Source organism: Myotis nattereri (genome assembly GCF_964212035.1).
Source record: "Myotis nattereri genome assembly, chromosome: 3".
In the NCBI taxonomy this organism is placed as follows: domain Eukaryota; kingdom Metazoa; phylum Chordata; class Mammalia; order Chiroptera; family Vespertilionidae; genus Myotis; species Myotis nattereri.
In genome coordinates this window covers 161,444,424-161,466,751 of record NC_138077.1, presented here as the reverse complement: position 1 = coordinate 161,466,751, position 22,328 = coordinate 161,444,424, and the positions used below count along the sequence as shown (strand labels likewise).

Genomic DNA, 22,328 nt, shown 5'->3' with positions numbered 1-22,328 from the left:
TATCCCTCTCCCTTCCTCTCTGTAAAAAATCAATAAAATATATATATATTTTTTTTAAAAAGAAAGAAAATCAGCCCTAGCCTGTTTGGCTCAGTGGGTAGAGCATCGGCCTGTGGACTGAAGGGTCCTGGGTTCAATTCCTGTCAAGAACGTGCACCTCGGTTGCAGGCTCCTTCCCGCTGGGGCCCTGGTCCTAGGGAGCCTGCAGGAGGCAACCAATGGATGTGTTTCTCTCACATCGATATTTCTCTCTGCCTTTCCCTTTCTCTTCCACACCCAAAAAGTCAATGGAAAAATATCCTCAGGGAGGATTAAAAACAAACAGTCATAAGGAAGAGAAAACACATCGCTAGTATTTATTTAAAAACACCCAACACAAACCACATATAAGGAGGACCTGCATAGTTCAAACCCTTGTTCAGGGGTCAACTATGTATGACAAAAGGACGGAATTTGTGTAGTTTGGTGATAGGAATGGTGAGCATTTTGGCTCCTGAACTTAAGTCTCCAAGCCTTCTCCAGGATATGATGAAAATATATTAAACTTAACGTTTTATCTAATTCAGGCTAATGGTATTGTTTAATATTACAAAATGTATGTCCTTCAAGGTGAGTTCAGCTCATTTGTTTTATATTTGGTCACTCCATGGCAAAACCATCACTTTTTTTCACATGCTATTGCAACTTAATGGTAAGTTCACAAATGTCAAATCCAATGGTCACTTTTCAGTTTCATCTCCTGTGACCTTTCCACTGTATTTAATACTAGAGGCCCAGTTCCAGAAATTCATGCACAGGTTAGGGTCCCTAGCAGCTGCTGGCCACCAGCCGGGGCCTTCCTTTGTTCTACACCACCCCCTGGTGGTCAGTGCATGTCATAGCGAGCAATCAAACTCCAGGTAGGTGGAACTCCCGAGGGGACACAAGCATATTAGGCTTTTATATATTTAGATTTTCATGAGTCTTTTCATGAATTCTCTTTTTTTCTTCAGTCTTTAATTTCTTTATTGATTAAGGTATTACATATGTGTCCTCATCCCCCTATTAACCCCCAACCCTCCCCCCCCGCCCTCACTCATGCTTTCATCCCCCTGTTGTCTGTATCCATTGGTTGGGATTATATGCATGCATACAAGTTCTGTGGTTGGTCTCTCCCCCTTACCCCCACCGTCCCCTACTTTCCCTCTGAGGTTTGATAATCTGATCGCTGATTCTCTGTCTCTGGATCTGTTTTGTTCATCAGTTTATGTTGTTCATTATATTCCATAAATGAGTGAGATCATGTGATATTTATCTTTCTCTGACTGGCTTATTTCACTTAACATAATGCTCTCCAGTTCCATCCATGCTGTTGCAAATGGTAGGAGTTCCTTCTTTTTCACAGCAGCATAGTATTCCATTGTGTACATGTACCACAGTTTTTTAATCCACTCATCTACTGATGGGCACTTAGGCTGTTTCCAAATCTTAGCTATGGTGAATTGTGCTGCTATAAACATAGGGGTGCATGTATCCTTTCTGATTGGTGTTTCATGAATTCTCTTAATTTGACTTTCTTGGCTCTACTCCCAGTTTTCTCTTGTCTTCCAGAGAACTGTGCTCACCTTTGTGAGTTTTCTAATTGTTGGTTTGTCCTTAGTTCTTCCTAGACCACTTCAACTTGGATGTGATTACCACAACTCTGATTTCATCTATGTTCCAAATTCCTTTCAGACTGTCCTCTGGAGGAGTTTCTAGTGAGGGACCAGTGGACACCTCAGACTCACTATATGAATAAATGAATTCATCTCCTTATCTCAATCATTGGGTTGTTTAAATCTTTTAAACTTAGAAGACTTCAACAATTCAAGTATTCCCTCACAACATCCAAATATAGTCCTGTTTATCTTCCAAATAAATCTGTCCCTTTCTGTTTCTGTGTCATTACAGAACCTCATTATTTTACATCTGAATTATTGCATCAAACTCCTAAGCATTCCTTTTTCCAAGCTTAGTGTCACCAGAGTCAGGGGAAATGAAAATCTTATATCCCTTGCCACTTAAATTAGTGGTTCTGTATTTGCAGGTGTGAGATCAAACTCTAACAGGACAACCAAGGCCCTTTGGGTCTGTTTTCCAGTCTTTACAGCCTATCGCAGATCATTTCTTTATATTGATCCTATTTTCTAACCTAACTGGGCTATGTGGAGTTTGTCCAAAGCAGCATGCATGTTCACACTGTCAGTATAATTCCCCTCTTCCTGAATTGCTTTTCACACACTTATTTTCAACAGTAATAATAACAGTCACTAATTAATGAGCACCTATTGTGTTCTAGCTCCTTATTAGGCATGTGGTATTTTTGAACCTCACAAAGAGTTATGTAAGGATCTGAGCATAATAATATTCTGTGTCCCTAAGGAACTTATAGTTCAGTAGGGAAGACAGACTTGAATATCAATAAATAAATTTCTAAAATAACTAGCTATTCATGGATTTTTTTAGGTCTTTATAAGAAAGATAGGGAACAAAAAAATTTTATAGAGGATGTGCAACTTGAACTGGTATTGAGGCATTACTAGGACAAAGAATGTCAGCTAAAGAGAAGAGAAACTGAACAGTCTTAAGAGAAAACGTTGTGCAAAGGCACAGAAGTCTGATATAGGATATTATGCTTATAGAACCGCAACTAATTTTGACTAGAGCAGAAGGATGATCTGATATAAACCTGGAGTACTTATAGCAGTTTGGTCTGGGAGGGAAATAGGTTTTGTCTGCCATGCCAGCAACAGGCTTTGGTGACTGGATAAACAGTAGTATTGTTTCCTGAAAAAAAAAAGAAGAAAAAAAGAATTTAGTTGGAGAACCAACTTTTAGAGGGAAAATAATAATTCTGTATGGACATATTGAGTGTGAAGAATCTCTGGGATATATGTGTATATTCATATTAAGGCAATTGAATATATGGATCTGGGGCTAAGAAGAGAAATGGGAAAGATACAGATTTGTAAATTTCCACTGTATTTGAGGCCCGAGGGGAGAAGATAAGGTGCAGCAAAAGAGAGGTCAAGGAAATTGGAGGAATGAACTTAGGGTTTAAAAGTAACCTGAGAACAAGACATACTCCTCTCTGTCTCCAGATTCTGGTAACCTCTCCCTTCCTTAGCTCCTTTAAGCCTATAGGTGGTAATGGAGCAGACTTTGTTCTGGATCTACACACTTCTTTATGATGATATCCTTATACCCTCTCCATACCTTTGTAAATAATTCCCTTTATCAAATTCTCCTAAAATAATTGTAGTTTGAATATGTCATCCAATTCTTGCTGGGACCCATACAAAGGAATTATATTTTACTAGAGGCCTGTTGCACAAAAATGTGTGCACTTGGGGGGTGGGAGGTCTCTCAGCTCAGACTGTGCCCTCTTGCAGTCTAGAACCCCTCGGGGGATGTCCACCTGCTGGCTTAGGCCCGCTCCCTGGGGGATTGGGCCTAAGCTCCCAGTCAGACATCCCTCTGGCAGCCCGGAAGCCCTCGGGGGATGTCCACTTGTTAGCGGGGAGCAGGCCTAAGCTGCAGTTGGACATCCTTAGTGCTGCTGAGGAGGCGGGAGAGGCTCCCACCACCACCGCTGTACTGGCAGCCATCAGCCTGGTTTGTGGTTGAGCAAAGCTCCCCCTGTGGGAGCACACTGACCACCAGAGGGCAGCTCCTGCATTGAGCATCTGCCCCCTGGTGGTCAGTGTGTGTCATAGTGACCAGTCATTCCCAGTCTTTCTGATGTTAGGGTCAATTTGCATGTTACCCTTTTATTATATAGGACTAGAGGCCCAGTGCACAAAAATTTGTGCACTCGGGGGAAGGGGGGGTCCCTTAGACCGGCCTGTGCCCTCTCTCAGTCTGGGACCCCTTGGGAGATAACGACCTGCTGGCTTAGGCCTGCTCCCGGGTGGCAGAGGGCAGGCCCAATCCCTAGGTGCAGCCCCTGGTCGGGCTCAGAGCAGGGCCGATTGGGGAGTTGGGGCGCCTTCCCCTGTCATGCACAGAGCAGGGCAGATTGGGAGGTTGCGATGCTACCCTCAGTCACGCTCAGGGTAGGGCCAATTGGGGGGTTCGGGCACCACCCCCTGTCACACTCAAGGCAGGGTCGATGGGGAGATTGTGGCGCCACCCCTTGTCACACACAGAGCAGGGCCCATCCGGGGGGTTAGGGCTCCATACCCTGTCATGCACAGAGCAGGGTCAATCAGGGGGTTGGGGAGCTCCCCCCTGTCATGCACAGAGCAGGGCCCATCAGGGGGTTGAGGAGCTCCCCCCTGTCACTCACAGAGTAGGGCTGATAGGGGAGTTGGGGCACTGCCCCCTGTCACACTCAGGGCAGGGCGGATCAGGGGCTTGGGGCGCCGCCCTCTATCACCCACAGAGCAGGGCCGATCAGGGGGTTGGGTCGCCGCCACTGTCACACTCAGGGCAGGGCCAATGGGGAGGTTATGACTCTACCCCGTCACACACAGAGCAGGGCCCGTGGAGTGCGGGGGGGTTGGGGCCCCGCCCCCTGTCACACACAGAGCTGCAGGGCGATCAGGGGGTTTGGGCGCTACCCCCTGTCACGCTGATCCCGGTGCTGGGAGACCTCGCGGCTCTGCTGATCCCGGTGCTGGGAGGCATATTACCCTTTTACTGTATAGGGTAGAGGCCTGGTGCATGGGTGGGTGCCGGCTAGTTTGCCCTGAAGGGTGTCCTGGATCAGGGTGGGGGTCCCCACTGGGGTGCCTGGCCAGCCTGGATGAGGGGGTGATGGCTGTTTGCAGCTGGTCACACACCCTTCAGGGTGGGGGTTCCCACTGGGGTGCCTGGCCAGTCTGGCTGAGGGGCTGAGGGCCGTTTTCAGGCTGACAGGTGACTGAAGCTCTCAACTGTTCCTTTTTTTCTTTTTCTTTTTTTTTTATTCTCGGCCAGCTTTAGCTCTGAGGCCTCGGCTGCTAAAAACAGGTTTCTGGCCTTTGTTTACCGTCTGTATTTGATACAATGTTGCGGTCCGGCTGGCTGAAGCCCCGCTGAATAAAGCAGGTTTCTGGGTTTTTTCTAGCTTCTATATTCGCAACATAGTTACTTAGAGTTACAGCTGAGAGGCCGGCAAGTCAGGCGGGGAATGTTGGAGTCCTCCATCACTGAAGCAAGCAAGCCTCCCTGTTCGCATCAGCTGCCTGGCTGCCGGCCGCCATCTTGGCTGCCAGTTAATTTGCATATCTCAGCCCTACTCTGTGAGTGACAGGGGGATTAGCCAATGGGAAGGGTAGCGGTCGTACGCCAATTACCATGTTTCTCTTTTATTAGTGTAGATGTAGATCATTTGGTGAGTAATGGGAGACACTGAGGAATTGTAAGAAAGGGAGACATGGTGAAATTTTTTTTCCCAGAGATATGAAGACTATTAGAAAGGCATTATACCAGAGGCAGGGAGACAATTAGGAGACTTTTTTTTTTTTTAATTGCTAAAAACAAAGGGTATTACATATGTGTCCTTTTTTTTCCCCTCCCTTAACAATCCCCAGGCTGCCCCTACCCTCCAGCGTCTTATGTCCATTGGTTATGCTTATATGCATGCATACAAGTCCTTCGGTTGATCTCTTACCCCCATCCCTCCTGCCCCCCAACCCTCCCCAGCCTTCCCACTGCAGTTTGACAATCTGTTTGAGGCAGCTCTGCCTCTGTATCTATTGTTCAAAATTAGGAGACTTTAAAAAATCCTGAAGAAGATATGGGCTTAAAATGGGCCAGTAGGAGTTGAGGTAGAGAGAAATTTTAGTGACATTTAAAAGAAAAAATTACAAGGCTTGCTCATGGATTGGTTTTTAGGATTGATGAAAGAAGAATTAAGAATGACTTCTGTCCTAGCCAGTTTGGCTTAGTGGATGGAGCATCGGCCCACGGACTGGGGTCCAGGTTTGATTCCTATCAGGGGCACATACCTGGGTTATGGGCTCAATCCCAGGTCCTAGTCAGAGCACATGCGGGAGGCAACCAGTGGATCTCATCAATGTTTCTCTGTCTCTGTCTTTCCCAGCCTCTCTCTCTCTCTCTCTCTCTCTCTCTCTCTCTCTCTCTCTCTCAAAAAGAATGACTCCTAAGTTTATGATTTGGGTGACAGAGTACAAGGTGGTACAATTGACCACAACTGGTTATAAAGAATAAATTTTGAGGGAAAGATATTGAATTAACTTACGGACATTTAAAATTTTGAGGAAGATGTCTAAATACATCCAAGAGGTAGTTAGACAGAGGAACCTAGAGCCACACTAGCTGATAGAAATTTCTGTGATGATGGGACTATTCCATATCTGTACTAGTCAAATATGGCTTGAGATCATTTGAAATGTGGCTAAGAAATTGAATTTTTACTTTTATTTATTTCTGATTTAATTAAATAGCCACATGTGGTAAATGGCTACTATATTGAATAATGCAGCTATAGACCTAAGAATATTTTTTTTGCATTTTTAAAGGGCTGAAAAGGTAAAAATAATATTTTATGACATGTGAAAATTACATGAAATTCAGATTTCACTATTCACAAATAAAATTTTATTGAAATACAGCCTTGCTCATTCAATTCCATATTGTCAATGGCTACTCTCCTGCTATAATGTCAGAGTTGAGTAATTGTGACAGATCCTATGGCCCACAAAGCCTATATCATCTGATCCTTTATTAAAAAGTTTGACAACCTGTGGTTTACAGTGTAAGAGAGGAGTTAGGGCTGTATATGAAGACTTGAGACTTGTCAGGAAATAGATATTAATAGAAACTAAGAGAATAGGTGAGAGGCCCAGAGAAAATGTATAATGTTAATTGTGAGAAATGGTGAAAATGTATGGAATCCTTAGAAGCCAACAGTTAAGAAGCAGGCAGAAAAATAAGGATCTGTCAAAGGAAACTAAAAGCAAGTGGCTTGAGAATCAAGATAATTGTCATGGAAATCAACGGAAATATATATATATATATTCCTCACTCAAGAATATGCTCATTGATTTTGGAGAGAGGGGAAAGGAGGGAGAAAGAAAAAGATCCATGTGACAGAGAACATTAATTGGTTGCCTTCCTTGCATGATATAGCCACAATCTAGGTATGTGCCCTGACCTGGAATTGAACCCCATGCTCCAAACAACTTACAACACTGGCCAGAGCCAAGCCCCATTATTATTATTTTTTTTTTAAAAAAAAAAACAACACCATGCCAGGCTGTTTGTGTACATTCTTTTAAGTTTTATGACAGTCCTGCGAAATAGGTAATATACCAGGTTAAGTACCTAAACAAGGAACTGAATTTAAGTGAATCCAGAGCTTTCTTTATACATTTACATGGGAGGAGAGAATTTCAAGTCCACAGATGAAAAGTCGTCTCATAATTACAAAGTAAATATATCTGGTGTATTTGAAAATTAGGAGGTAACTTAAAATTTCAGCAAGAGTAATCTTAGTGAACTTGTAGAAGCAAAAGCCTTCTTAGTAAGCACTTTTCCTTATGTTTTAGTATAAGATTATTTATCAATAATGTCATTTGTCATAATTCATTATATTTTAAAAAATCATTAACATGAAATTTTATAGAAGGTAAACATGGTAAAATTGTAGGGATTGTAGGCATAATTGCATAATTCTGAATCTTTAAAAACTGATATTTAATTTTTTGGATTTAGGTTTATACTTTGAAAACAAAAGATCCTATGCAGAAAATACATTTGCATCAAATTTTAATTTTGGAACAAGCTCATCTTCTACACGAGACAATAATTATCCTCAAACTCTAAAGACTCCATTGTCTGCTGGAAATCCACAGAGATCAGGACATAAAAGTTGGACACCGCAAATGGGATATTCAGGTAAAATGAGTGAAATATTGAGCTAAATGACTTTTTGAAACTTTAAAGTTTTTTAAATTATAAATTAGGGTGGTTATGTTCATTTGAAGTGTTTTGTACCTGATATGACTGATTGAAAGATAAATGTACCAATTTATCCATATCCATAATTTGAGATGAGGTTAGTTTCTCATAGTTCATTAATTAATGCAGGTCTACTTATTTTAACCATTCTGGCCTCAAAGAAAAATTGTCTACTTTTGCGGGGCTTTCCTCTCTGGATTGTTATATTTTTTGTATCTAGACCCGAAAAGTCCTCAGTATCTTTATGCTTTTTAATACTTCTTTTTTTTTTAAAAGTAAATTCAAAGTATCAGTATGACCTCATGCGTATTTTTCAACAGCTTTAGTAAGATATAATTAGCATACAATAAACTACACATTTAAAGTATGTAATTCAATATGTCTTGACACACAAACACAGGTATTCCTGAAGCTCTTTTATTTTTAAGGTTTTTTTTGTATATTTGTATGTATTTTGGTTATGTTTGTGTTTTGTATGATTTTTGTATATATATTTGTATATTTATATTTTGTGTAGGACTTTGTTGCTTTCACCAAGACAATTGATTTAAAATAACTTTGCCTACCATTACCAGAAGCAGAAATCAGAATTCTTCATTTTAGTAGGGTCAAATTTATCAATATTTTCTTTTATGATTGCTGCATTGTGTATATTTGATTAGAAACTTTATCTCTGTCCCAGGTCAGAAAAATATTCTCTTATATTTTCTTGTAAGTGTTCTGAAGCTTTGCATTTTACATTTAAGTTTTTAATATACCTAGAATTGATTATTGTTTATAATATGAGGTAAGAAGTCAATTTAATTTTCCCACAGAGATAATTCCTACTTCTTGAATATCTTTCCTCCACTTTTGTCATATATCATAGACCCATATGGTTCTGTTTCTGCCTCTCTTAATTTCCAATCTCTGCCAATATCACACTGTCTTTAGTTTTATATTACATCTTGATATCTATAAGGGAAACCCTTCTACCCTTATCCTCCACTGACCATTTTGATCAGATGCATTACTGTGCTGAATGCCACAATGGTGGATAAATCATTCTGTGAATTCATAGATGGTGATGCTGGTGGAAGCACTGTGTGCAAAGAAGGCAAATCTGTATCTAGAATATGTGTGTGTTCCAGTGAAGACAGATATCTTCCCTCTCCATGATGTAATGAATCTCAGGCTGTCTCCTTGAGGAGTGGTGTTTTTTGGGACATTTAATGTTGATCTCTGCTTTTGGCAGGTTAGGCACTCAGCAGTGTGAGTAACCAGGTCAACTTTGATAAGAGGAAGTTCCTGTTATTGAGCCCATGCATAGGCACAATCCTGCCACCATGGCCACTTTGTTAATGGGTCTATTGAGGAAGTACTGGAGTGGCTGGGAAAGAGGCTACTTGACATCCACGGAGCTATCATTTTGTTCACCTGATTATTAAGAGTCTCCTCTAGAGTGAATGCCCTTTCATACTTCCTTTTTAAAAAAATATATTTTTAACCCTAACCTTTTGGCTCAGTGGATAGAGCATCGGCCTGCGGACTGAAGGGTCTCAGGTTCTATTCCTGTCAAGGGCATGTACCTTGGTTGCGGGCACATCCCCAGTAGGGGGTGTGCAGGAGGCAGCTGATCAATGTTTCTCTCTTATCGATGTTTCTAACTCTCTATCCCTCTCCCTTCCTCTCTGTAAAAAAAAATCAATAAAATATATTAAAAAATATGTTTTTATTGATTTCAGAGAGGAAAGGCGAAGGAGAGATAGAAACGTCAATGATGAGAGAGAATCATTGATTAACTCCCTCCTGCAGCCCCTACTGGGATTGAGCCCGTAACCTGGGCATGTGCCCTTGACCAGAATCAAACCCGGGACCCTCCAGTCTACAGGCTGACATTCTATCCATTGAGCCAAATCAGCTTATGTCCTTTCTAAGAGATCTATCCACATACATCTTTTCCAGCTTCCCTTGTCGCCATCTTCCAATCCTGTTCCTTCCAAGTCCCTGACCATCCAGCTAGACATTAAAAACTGCTTGTGAATGATTCTAAATCTGTACTTCCTGTCATCTCTTATTCCAAATGTGGACAAATTTACTGCTCAAAGTTCTGCCGAGATGAAAGATCAAAATGAATAAAACAAGTCAAAAAAGTTAGAGAAAATAGTAATGAATATCAAATATCTTAATGAAGGAGGAATTTCTTAGCAGAAAGCAATGGAAGAAATTATAAAGAAAAATAGTATCTGGCTGATGGCTTAGACCAGCCGTGGGCAAACTACGGCCCGTGGGCCAGATCCGGCCCATTTGAAATGAATAAAAGTAAAAAAAAAAAAGACCGTACCCTTTTATGTAATGATGTTTACTTTGAATTTATATTAGCTCACACAAACACTCCATCCATGCTTTTGTTCCGGCCCTCCGGTCCAATTTAAGAACCCGTTGTGGCCCTTGAGTCAAAAAGTTTGCCCACCCCTGGCTTAGACCCACTCCCTGAGGGCTCCCAGACTGTGAGAGGGCACACGCCAGGCTGAGTACCCTCACTGTCCCTCCAGTGCATGATTTTCATGTACTGGGCTTCTATTATAGGATAATATATATAATCCTATTTGATTGTTTCAGTCAGCTCAAGGTAGGGAGAGAGTTATTTCATTATATTTTGTGATTGATGATTATTTATTACTAGAGGCCCAATGCACAAAATTCGTGCAAGTGGCTTGGCCCTTGCTGCGGTGGTGGTTGCCTCTGCCTAGTCCCCTGCTGCTGCGGCTTTGTCTGGAAGGACATTTGGTCTAATTAGCATATTATGCTTTTATTATTATAGATAAAATAATTTGCTCACATTTATATAGATTTTAAATGACAGTGTAAAATAAAAAAAAATCTGGGTGTTTTTTTTTTTAGAAGCAATTTTTTTTATTACTCTTTTTAATTTAATTTATTTTTTTAAATTAAATCTTTACTGTTCAGATTATTGCAGTTGTTCCTCTTTTTTCCCCCCATAGCTCTCCTCCACCCAGTTCCCACACCACCCTCTGCCCTTACCCCTCCCACTGTCCTCATCCATAGGTGTACGATTTTTGTCCAGTCTCTTCCTGCACCCCCACACCCCTTTCCCCCCAAGAATTGTCAGTCCACTCCCTTTCTATGCCCCTGGTTCTATTATATTCACCAGTTTATTCTGTTCATCAGATTATTTATTAACTTGATTTTTAGATTCACTTATTGATAGATGTGTATTTGTTGTTCTTAATTTGTATCTTTACCTTTTTCTTCTTCTTCCTCTTCATAAAGAATACCTTTCAGCATTTCATATAATACTGGTTTGGTGGTGATGAACTCCTTTAGCTTTTTCTTATCTGTGAAGCGCTTTATCTGACCTTCAATTCTGAATGATAGCTTTGCTGGGTAAAGTAATCTTGGTTGTAGGTTCTTGCTATTCATCACTTTGAATATTTCTTGCCACTCCCTTCTGGCCTGCATAGTTTCTGTTGAGAAATCAGCTGAAAGTCATATGGGTACTCCCTTATAGGTAACTGACTGTTTTTCTCTTGCTGCTTTTAAGATTTTCTCTTTGTCTTTTGCTCTTGGCATTTTAATTATAGTGTGTCTTGGTGTGGTCCTCTTTGGATTCTTTTTGTTTGGGGTTCTCTTTGCATCCTGGACTTGTAAGTCTATTTCTTTGACCAGGTAGGGGAAGTTTTCTGTCATTATTTCTTCAAATAGGTTTTCAATATCTTGCTCTCTCTCTTCTTCTGGCACCCTATAATTCTGATGTTGGTGCGCTTGAAGTTGTCCCAGAGGCTCCTTACACTATCTTCATATTTTTGGATTCTTTTTTTCTTTTTGCTTTTCTGGTTGGGTATTTTTTGCTTCTTCATATTTCAAATCTTTGACTTGATTCTTAGGATCCTCTTGTCTGCTATTGGATCTCTGTATATTATTCTTTATTTCAGTCAGTGTATGCTTAATTTCTAGTTGGTCTTTTTTCATATCCTCCAGGGTCTCACTAAATTTATCGGCGGTTTCTAGAAAATTCTTGAAAAACCTTAAAAGTGTGGTTTTGAACTCTATATCCAGTTGTTTGCTTTCCTCCATTTCTGTCATTTGTGACCTGTTTCTTTGTCTCCGCATTTTGGCTGCTTCCCTGTGTTGGTAGAGTGGCTTTGTGTGCTAGGTGTCCTATAGGGCCCAGTGGCTCAGCCTCCCCAGTTACCTGAGGTGGACACTCTTGGTGCACCCCTTTGTGGGCTTTGTGCACAGTCCTGTTGTAGTAGGGCCTTGATTGTTGTAGGTATCACTGGGAGGAATTGACCTCCAGGCCAATTGCTGTGAGAATCAGCTGTGTCTATGGTGGGAGAACTTCTGTGCTGAAGACACCCTTCTGGGGCAAGACTTGCTTCAGTGGGGCTTTGGTGCTCACTGAGTCTGCCCTCTGAGTGTGTCCCTTATGGATCTGAGGTGTTGTAATTGGATGGTCCCACTCTGACCACAGGGTACCCTGGCTCTTGGATCTCTAAGGAGGTGCTAATTTAGCCTCTGCCTGAGGCTACCCGGCAGGAGCTACAAAGAGATCTGCAGATTCCCCTTTCTTGTTTGGGGTTTGGAGGTGCCCTGATGAGGCCCAGCTGTGAAACAATGGAAGCTGCTGTGGGGCCTTGTGCCTTCTCTTGGAAGTTCTGGGTCTGTCTGGCCCAGCTGCAGTTTGTTAGATAATTTTCAGATTGCAAAGGGCCGGGGCATTCATATGCAAAAGCCTCTGCTGCAGCTTGGGTGGGGTGGGGTCTCAGGGAATCAACAGGGCAGAGCAAGCAGCTATGGCTGATCCTCAGCCCTGCCCTAAGAGGCCCCGGGTCTCAGTGTCCCGGTAATCGCTGCAAGCACCTCTGAGAGAAAGCCGCCCTTGAGTTCCGAATTCTGTCTGCTGCCAGACAGTCCATTTTCTCCCCATATGAGTCTGGGTCCCCAGAGACTTCCCAAAGCTGGAGTTCAGAGCAGTTAGGGTCTTGTGACTCCCTCCCGATTCAAAAAGACAGCCGCGTCCTCAGTTGCCAGCCCTTGCTGCATGCGCCTCCGTGCCTCTGCACTTTACTTCTGCACCTCCTCTGAATCTCAGTGTGCTTTTCTCTCTCCTTATAGTTGTAGAATTTCCACTCAGCCAGCCTTCCTGTAGTTCTGGGTGATGTCCGTTTTGTCTTTTAGTTGTATTTTTGAAGTTGTTGTGGGAGGCAGCAATTTCAGGTGTTTACCTATGCCGCCATTTTGGTTTCTCCTAGTTGTTTGTTTTTTTTTAATCCCAAATTTAGTGTTTCTTTTGTGACTACATTTCAATGAAATGAAAACTAAGACTATATAAATTATTTCTAAATGTTAATGAAGTTAAGTTTTAGCAAAATACTTTGAGAATTATCATTTTTATTTGGTGTGAATATGAAAAGTTATTTTTTGATGGGTAAAAAAAGATTATTTCTTTGGATATTAATAGCTGTGTCCTAGATTTGATGTCTTGACATTGTATGAGAAAAAACTGGAAATGTTTTTTATTAATGTTTATACATTTAAAAAATTATTTTTAGCAGCTACATCTTCATCTGCAGTTTCTGTACACTCCCCATCAGTTATTGTAGCTGTTGTAGAAGGGAGAGGACTTGCCAGAGGAGAAATAGGAATGGCAAGTATTGATTTAAAAAGCCCACAAATTATATTATCTCAGTTTGCAGACAACACAACATATGCAAAGGTAAGTATTTATAATCCTAGAAAATGATTGATCTATTGGGCACTAGCCTGTTTTTCAAGTCATTACTTTCCTAATTAGTTTACTTTTTGGTAGCGTGCAGGTTTGGTAGTCTGAATTAAAATAAAATTGCTTTTCATCTCATATATTTTTAGTATATACTAGAGGCCTGGTGCATGAAATTTGTGCACTCGGTGGTGGGGTCCCTCAGCCTGGATTGCGAGAGGGGGCAGGCCAGGCCAATGGACCCCACTGGTGCACGATCTGGGCCACGGAGGGACGCGGGAGTTTGGCCAGCCGGAGAGGGACCACAGGAGGGCTCCAGGGCATGTCTGACCTGTCTCGCTCAGTCCCGATTGGCCGAAGCCCAGAAGCAAGCTAACCTACTGGTCGGAGCATCTGCCCCCTGGTGGTCAGTGCACGTCATAGCGACTGGTCGACTGGTCAGCTGTCTCTCCCCTGGTGGTCAGTGCATGTCATAGCATGTTATAGTGAGCAGTTAAGCGACCTTGGCATATCATTAGCATATTGTGCTTTGATTGGTTGCATGGATGACTGGACATATTAGGCTTTTATTATATAGTATAGTTCTAAAAAATAATGTTTTGCTATTACTTAAACATTTCAAATTATTAATACTAGTTTCTAAAATTATACCTTTAATAATTCCTGGATTTGTTCCAAAGGTAATATCTTTCTTTCTTTCTTTCTTTCTTTCTTTCTTTCTTTCTTTCTTTCTTTCTTTCTTTCATCGATCATCTATCTATCTATATCCTATATAATAAAAGGGTAATATGCAAATTGACCCTAACAGCAGAAAGACTGGGAATGACTGGTCACTATGACACACACTGACCACCAGAGGGCAGATGCTCAATGCAGGAGCTGCCTCCTGGTGGTCAGTGCACTCCCACAGCCAACCTCCTGCTGTTGGCCAACCTCCTGTGGACCCTACCCCCGGTTGGCCGGCCCTGATCAGCCCCGATCGGGACTGGGTGACATGGCCCTGATGGGCCCTGATCACTGGCCAGGCCAAGGGACCCCACCCATGCACAAATTTGTGCACCTGGCCTCTAGTCCTATATCATAAAAGGCTAATATGCAAATTGTCCTTTCTGGAATTCGACCAACCAGGAGTTTGGCGACTTGCTATGATGTGCATTGACCACCAGGGAGTAGCGTGGAACGAAGGAAGGCCCCGGCTGGCAGCTGGGGAAGGAAGGCCCCAGCCAGCAGCTGGAAGGCTATGATCGGCCCTGATCACCAGCCAGACCTAGGGACTCTACCCATGCACGAATTTCGTGCACTAGGCCTCTAGTCTATAATAATGCTATCTCCAAAGTGTTATTTCCACTGAACTGTATTTGAATTTTATTTTATTTTATTTATTTATTTTTTTAAATATATTTTATTGATTTTTTACAGAGAGGAAGGGAGAGAGATAGATAGTTAGAAACATCGATGAGAGAGAAACATCGATCAGCCGCCTCCTGCACATCTCCCACTGGGGATGTGCCCGCAACCAAGGTACATGCCCTTGCCCGGAATCAAACCCAGGACCTTTCAGTCCGCAGGCTGACGCTCTATCCACTGAGCCAAACCGGTTTTGGCTGAATTTTATTTTTGAGTGTTAAGGGAAATTGGTCTCTTTGATCAATCATAATTTAATATGTCTTCTTGCCTTTACTTCCTATTACTCATTAATTTGGGCCAGTGGCCTATTATGGGAATTTGTGTGACTTAACAGGTAGAGGCAGTCTATTCCTACTCTAAGTCCATAATGATGCCCCAGGATATAGGCTTTCTTTTCTTACCTAATAATAAATTTTTAAATATATCTAACAACTTAACTGATATTAGTACTGTCTACTACCTTCATCTCTGGGTATTTCACTTTTTTTTTTTAATCCTCACCCTAGGATATTTTTCCATTGATTTTTAGGGAGAGTGGGAGAGAGAGGCAGAGACAGAGAGAAATACTGATGTGTGAGAAATACATTGATTGGTTGCCTCCTGCAGTCGAGGTACATACCCTTGACTGGAATTGAACCTGGGACCCTTCAGTCCATAGGCTGATGCTCTATCACAGAGCCAAACTGGCTAGGGTGGTTTTTCACATTTTTATGCAATTTAAAAAGAATAGGAAATAAGTTTTTATAAAATAGGAATGTTAATCAAACTGACAAAAGACTTGGTATGTCTAAAGTATTTCTAAAAAATGCCCTTTACTAGTATATTGGGAAAAGCGTAAGTCATGAAGCAGATGTTGTCATCTTCGATTTTTTTACTTTTCAACTTCTAAGATGTACTGGTGAGGTCATATTGATTGTATCACCATAGTTACACTATTGAATGTTTTACATTGAGATGGATAAAATGCTGATTGGAAGAATTTATTTTAAAAAACCTTATTTTAAGAATATGTATTGGATAAATTCAAGTTAATTTTTGGGCTTTGAATTGTTACAAACTATTATGAATAAATACCCTATGTTTATGTAAATATTTTATATTTGTAATTATATAGGATATATGATTAATACATAATCATTAGAAATACATTTTAATTGAATATATAATTTGGAAAGTTGTAATTTTATATCTCTATGAAATGATTTTAAGTACTTCTCTCTAAAAACAATATGACAAATTTTTGTTTAAGAGAATTCTAAGCTTACATTTAAGAAACTGATTTTTCAAATGATTTTAGGTGATCACTAAGCTCAAAATTTTATCACCTTTGGAAATAATAATGTCAAATACTGCTTGTGTTGTGGGGAATTCAACTAAGTTGTTTACTCTGATCACAGAAAATTTCAAGGTATGTGATTTTATTCTCAATGGTAACATTGGAGATCTTACTTTATTTGAAATCCATTTTGTAGTATTATTCTAAAGAACAATACTTTATAGGCTAGACCAAAAGTAGGTTTAACAGAGTTTATTCTTGTATTATTGTATTATTTTCCATATCAACTATTGTAAACCAATTTTTGTCCCACCCTGTATTTAGTTCCCTGAAGAATGTACTAAATACAAGTTCTAATCTAATGAACTGTTAATACATATAATAAAAATGAGCCTTGATCTATTTTAAATAAAAGGGAAAATATTTTAGGTAATAAGGAGGTTTCTTCTGAGTATACAAGAGGCAAACCCATAGAGAAAGCATCGATTTCCTTAGGTCTAGCTTCCTGGAAACTAGTTATTATGCTTGCAGATTAGTTGAAATTGAAGTTCTTGTTCTTTAGGGAGTAGCAGCTATCAACAAGTACTTTCCTTTAGAGAATTTGATCTATATTACAGAATTGTTTCAGCTTGCTTTGGTAGTATGTATTGCCTTACAATTAGCCTTCTACTTTAACCTCCATCTGTGGGACTATGACAGGTAAGTGCTCTGGAATCTTATCCAACCAGTGCACTTCCCCTCAATAAGGCTCTTTCCACCATGTAATTTATCTTATCCCTCTGGAAAATCTTCCTTTTTTTGTGGAAGGGGGGCTGTTGCTCTGAACCAAGTAGGCAGCATTGCAGTCAGAATAATTACTGGTGAGTGCAAATTATTTTCACAATACTCTGTATTCTGTTATGTTTGTAGACTTATTTTTGACACTTTGGGAACCAAAGCTGAGATTTAGGGTCCAATGAGTTCTTTATTGTTCTTAATATACAGAATCTGTTTTCTTCTTCTTTTTTAAAAATTTTTTTTTTTTTACATTTCTTTATTGATTTTAGAGAGGAAGGGAGAAGGAGAGAGAGATAGAAACATTAATGATGAGAGAGAATCACCGATCAGCTGCCTCCTGCACATCCCCTCCTGGGGATTGAGCCCGCAACCCAGGCATGTGCCCTTGGCCAGAATTGAACCTGGGACCCTTCAGTCCACAGGCTGATGCTCCATCCACTGAGCCAAGCTGGCTAGGGCTGTATTCTTCTTAATATACAGAATCTGTAGTCATAAAAGATTTTTCTAGATCCTATGTAGCTCAGCTGTCTTTGATTCTCTGCCAGAAATGCTCCCTCTTGTAAATCTGTTGTCTCTATTAGACAAGTCTCTTCATCTGTTGCTTCTTTCATTCATTCACTACTTCTTTCCATCACTCTTATTAAAGTAAACCTCTCCAACTTCCGTTACTTTGTTTTGATTAAGCATTCTGTTTTTGGTTATAAATAGCAAATTCAACTTAAACTAGCTTGAGTGAAAAAGAAATTTATTGACTTATGTAAATGGGAAGCCGACTAGTTGGATAGATGCTATCTCACCACGCTTTTTTTTTTTTTTTTAAACTGCTGATAGGTAACCTCTATGAGGTTTAAGAGGAAGATTGCTGATGGCTAATTCATCTCAATTAACCCAACTCTGATTAAAAAAAAAAAAAAAAAAAAGAACTTCTTTCTTCTGGTGTCCATATAGGAATTCCAGGAAGGACCCTGACTGGTTCTGCTTTGTTTACATTCCCACACATTAGGCTAATCACTATTTCTGGTGATGGAGACACTATTAATTGATTAACTTCTGGTCATGTGCTTTATTTATGCTGTGGGGCACTGAATACTATAATTGCTGTGAGGCAGAGTACTGTAATTGACAGTCAGACCACAAAGGCAAAAACAACATATATTCACTACACTTGAGGTGTAAGGCAGTATAACATAGTGCTTAAGCATAGAGGAGTTGGACTGTTTTGGCTGTCGATGCTGATTTTAAGTGACTATGCAAGTTAACTTACTTAAACTCTTTGATTTTTTTAGTCAGTGAAATAGGGACAATAACAATTTCTATTTCCTTAGAGAACTGATTTTTATGTAGGGAAATCATAAATGACTTTATCAAGAGGGTTACATTTGGTCCTGAATGGAGTGAGGTAGCAAGCCATGGAAGTATTTGGGCTAAAAGTATTACAAGTAGAGGGAAAAATCAGTATTATCATTATTACCACACTTACTATAAATAGACCTTCATTAAATCAGGAGCAATATGAAGTGGAAGGAACATATACTTTGTAAGTTAAAGATTCTAAATTCAAGTTTTAGCTCTGACACATATCAACTGTATGATACGTGAAAAGTGACTTGACTTTTCAGAATTTTACTTACATGGAAATTGTAGTTAATAAGACTTATGTCATAGGGTTATTGTGCAGATTAAATGACAACTGTTAAAACATTCTTGGCACATAACAAATTATCTGTTTATGACTTTTTTCAATTTTACAGCTTTTAAACAATCCAGTGTTAAATTACCTTTCTTACCTATTTTTATTCAAAGTAGTATATACCTTTTGCTCCATAACTTCATGCTGTTTTTCTCTTTTTAAAAATTTCATTATTAACTTTTCTTTATTTTAAATTAATTAAATTCACCTCATAAGGATATCACTTCATAGATTTGGTAGATGCAATAGATGTTTTCATTTTTCTTCAACTAGCACATTATAAAGATCTTCTCTTAATTATGATGGAGTATGCCAGGCTGGTTGTAAGCCTGTGTGATGATGTTGCTGTAGAATAAAATTACTAGAAGGAGGATACTCTTATGTTTATTTTTTATTATGTTTCCTAACATATTCAGTTAAATTTCACTTGCGCATGCTCTAATAAGAACTACAGGCTATATTATAATTCACTTAAGACAAATAATCATTCTTTTTTTATAAATAAGAAAACTTTAATTCTAGAAAACATAAAAATAAACTTTATATAATATTTAAGCTATATACACACATGTGTTTAAGAAACCAGTTTTGGGTAAGTGCATGAAACTTAAACTTTATTTTGAAATTAAAATTTATTTTTAGAATGTAAATTTCACTACAGTCCAAAGGAAATACTTCAATGAAACAAAAGGATTAGAGTACATTGAACAGTTATGCATCGCAGAATTCAGCACTGTCCTGATGGAGGTTCAGTCCAAGTAAGTTATGACTTAAGGACAGTCATAAATGTTTAGTGTAAGTTCCACAAGGACAAGGTCTTTTGTCTGTTTTGTTTTCTGCTATATTCCTATTACTTGGAAAAGTGCCTGGCTTATTTTTAAAAATATTTTAAAAATTATTTATTGATTGATTGATTTTTAGAGAGAGAGGAAGGGAGAGGGGGAGAGAGAAAAACACATCAATATGGGAGTGCAACACCTATTGGTTGCCTCCTGCATGCCCCCTACCAGCGATTGAGCCTGTAACCTAGGCATGTGCCCTGACCAGGAATTAAACTGGCAACTTTTTGGTGCATGGGACAGTGCATGCACCAACTTAACCACACTGGCCAAGGCAAAAAGTGCCTGGCTTATAATACAATTGAGCAGTTATTAAAATAGTAAAATAGTTAACTAAAATTTATACACAGGCATATCTTGCTAACTTAATTTACATATAATTTCTCCAAATTAGTCATAATCTATTACCCTAATGGTTGCTGCTTACTTTATTTTGGAGTGAAAAGCTCAATAGCTATTTAGTAAACTAGAAATGTGATTAAAGCTGTGTTCCTGTTACTTCATAACTTTACTCCTAAAAGATTCAGCATGAGACAGGGAATGATATTTTTGGAAAGGATATTTCTTAGAGCATGCTAAATAGATACTCTGACCACTTGTTTACTCAGTTAATCATAATGACTACTCGCGCTGAGATCATAATGTACTTTCCTATATGTTGGGACCTCCTGACTTTACCTTCGAAGCTCAGACTCTTTCAATATTATTTGAATACTTATAATGGCACATAAAAATTGACACAAATTATCATTGAATGTTGACTTCTAATGTGATTTATTGGCATTTAATATCCCTTGAGTGTCAGACTTCAGAAAATTGTTCATTTTTATCATGGTTTATGATTTAGAGGTAATTTACATTGTTTAAAAAAAATCAAGAACACTTAGTGTACTTTTTTTTACTTTAAATTTGAGCAGTGCTATGCAAGTATTTATAATTTTTCTAGTATTAAGTTGCAATGCATGTTTCACTTAGAGCAATTTTTTTTTTAAATCCTAAAGCAGTGGTTCTCAACCTTCCTAATGCCGAGACCCTTTAATACAGTTCCTCATGTTGTGGTGACCCCCAACCATAAAATTATTTTCATTGCTACTTCATAACTGTAATTTTGCTACTGTTATGAATCATAATGTAAATATCTGATATGCAGGATGTATTTTCATTGTTACAAATTGAACATAATTAAAGCATAGTGATTAATCACAAAAACAATATGTAATTACATATGTGTTTTCCGATGGTCTTAGGCAACCCCTATGAAAGGGTCATTTGACCCCTAAAGGGGTTGCGACCCACAGGTTGAGAACTGCTGTTCTACAGATTTATAATGATGTATCATGGGTCACCTTACAGGTATTACTGCCTTGCAGCTGTGGCAGCTTTATTAAAATATGTTGAATTTATTCAAAATTCAGTTTATGCACCAAAATCGCTGAAGATTTGTTTCCAAGGTAGTGAACAGACAGCCATGATAGATTCATCATCAGCCCAAAATCTTGAATTACTAGTTAATATTCAAGACTCTAGGTAAGATCACCCATTTTTTTTATATAAAATGTATCAGCATATTTTACTATGTCATATTTTTTATGTATAGTTTATATTTAAAAAAATTGGTTAATGGAGAATAATTGCATTGTTGCTCAATTGTTCAGATGTTTCACCAAAATCAGATTTTTAAAAGATACTTGCAGAAATGGCATAAGCCACTGCCTGTGTGCTGCCCAGGGCTCCTGGGGCCATCTGACATAAGCTACAAAGTGATCTGCAGATGCCTGTTACTTGTGCTGGGCTTGGAGCTGCCCAGGAGAGGCCAAGCTACAAACCAAGGCTGGCTGGCTACTGCTAGTGCCAGGCCTGGGGCGACTTAACGAGAGGTATGGGGCACACTGAGGCCAAATGCTGCTATTTTAAGAGGTTTTAGGAAAGTCTGAAGCATGAGCCTAGACAAGTCATTCGTATGGAAAAGTCACTGGAAACAGCCTGGGTGGGCCCCCAAGTTGGGTGGGGCAAGATCGCAGGGAATCCCAGCGTAGGGAGAATAGTGCAAGCCAGGTTGATGGAAACTCAGATATGGTGCTTGCCTGCCGACTTTGTGGAGGGGACATTGTATCTCAGAAAAGGAACAGTGGTCTCTGCCAGAACGTCTCTGCCCTTTGAGCTCTTGCTCTGATGCCAGACAATTCCTTTTCTGTCCGCATGTCCCTGGTGCCTTTTCAGATGTTGTTCCGGCACTGGAGCCCAGAGGGAGCGAGTCTGAGTAAGTCCATGGATGGGCCATTTAGGAGGAACTGCCTCCTGGAACTCCAGCATCTTTTCATCTCACTCAGCTACAATCCCCTCTAGTTTTTGCTTTTTTTTTTTTTTTTAAATATATATATTTTTTAATTGATTTAGAGAGGAAGGAAAAGAGAGAGAGAGATAGAAACATCAATGGATGAGAGAGAATCATTGATTAGCTGCCTCCTGCATGTCCCACACTGTGGATCTCACCTCCTGTTTCATAGGATGATGCTCAGCCACTGAGCCACGCAGGTCCGGGCCCTGCTAGTTTTTACAGTAATGGAAACTTCTCTTCCTGGCACTGGAATCCTGGTCTCTGGGGCCTGGTGTGGGGCTGGGACCCCTCGCTCCTCAGAGGGGATCTCTGCAGCTGAGATCCCTTCCATTATTCACCAAACATGGGTTTGG

The 22,328-nt window shown here is 39.9% G+C and overlaps 1 protein-coding gene across 1 annotated transcript in view; it reads left to right on the top strand.

Moving 5' to 3' along the window:
- MSH4 (mutS homolog 4) overlaps positions 1 to 22,328 on the top strand; it is a gene marked incomplete at both ends in the record, with an annotated part of 85,863 nt that overhangs the window by 1,167 nt on the left and 62,368 nt on the right. Inside the window, 5 exons of the mRNA XM_081086058.1 lie at positions 7,681 to 7,863; positions 13,485 to 13,645; positions 16,353 to 16,463; positions 19,441 to 19,556; positions 20,991 to 21,164. Of these exons, the coding sequence (XP_080942184.1) occupies positions 7,681 to 7,863; positions 13,485 to 13,645; positions 16,353 to 16,463; positions 19,441 to 19,556; positions 20,991 to 21,164 (745 nt within the window). The remainder of the gene's footprint in view (positions 1 to 7,680; positions 7,864 to 13,484; positions 13,646 to 16,352; positions 16,464 to 19,440; positions 19,557 to 20,990; positions 21,165 to 22,328) is intronic.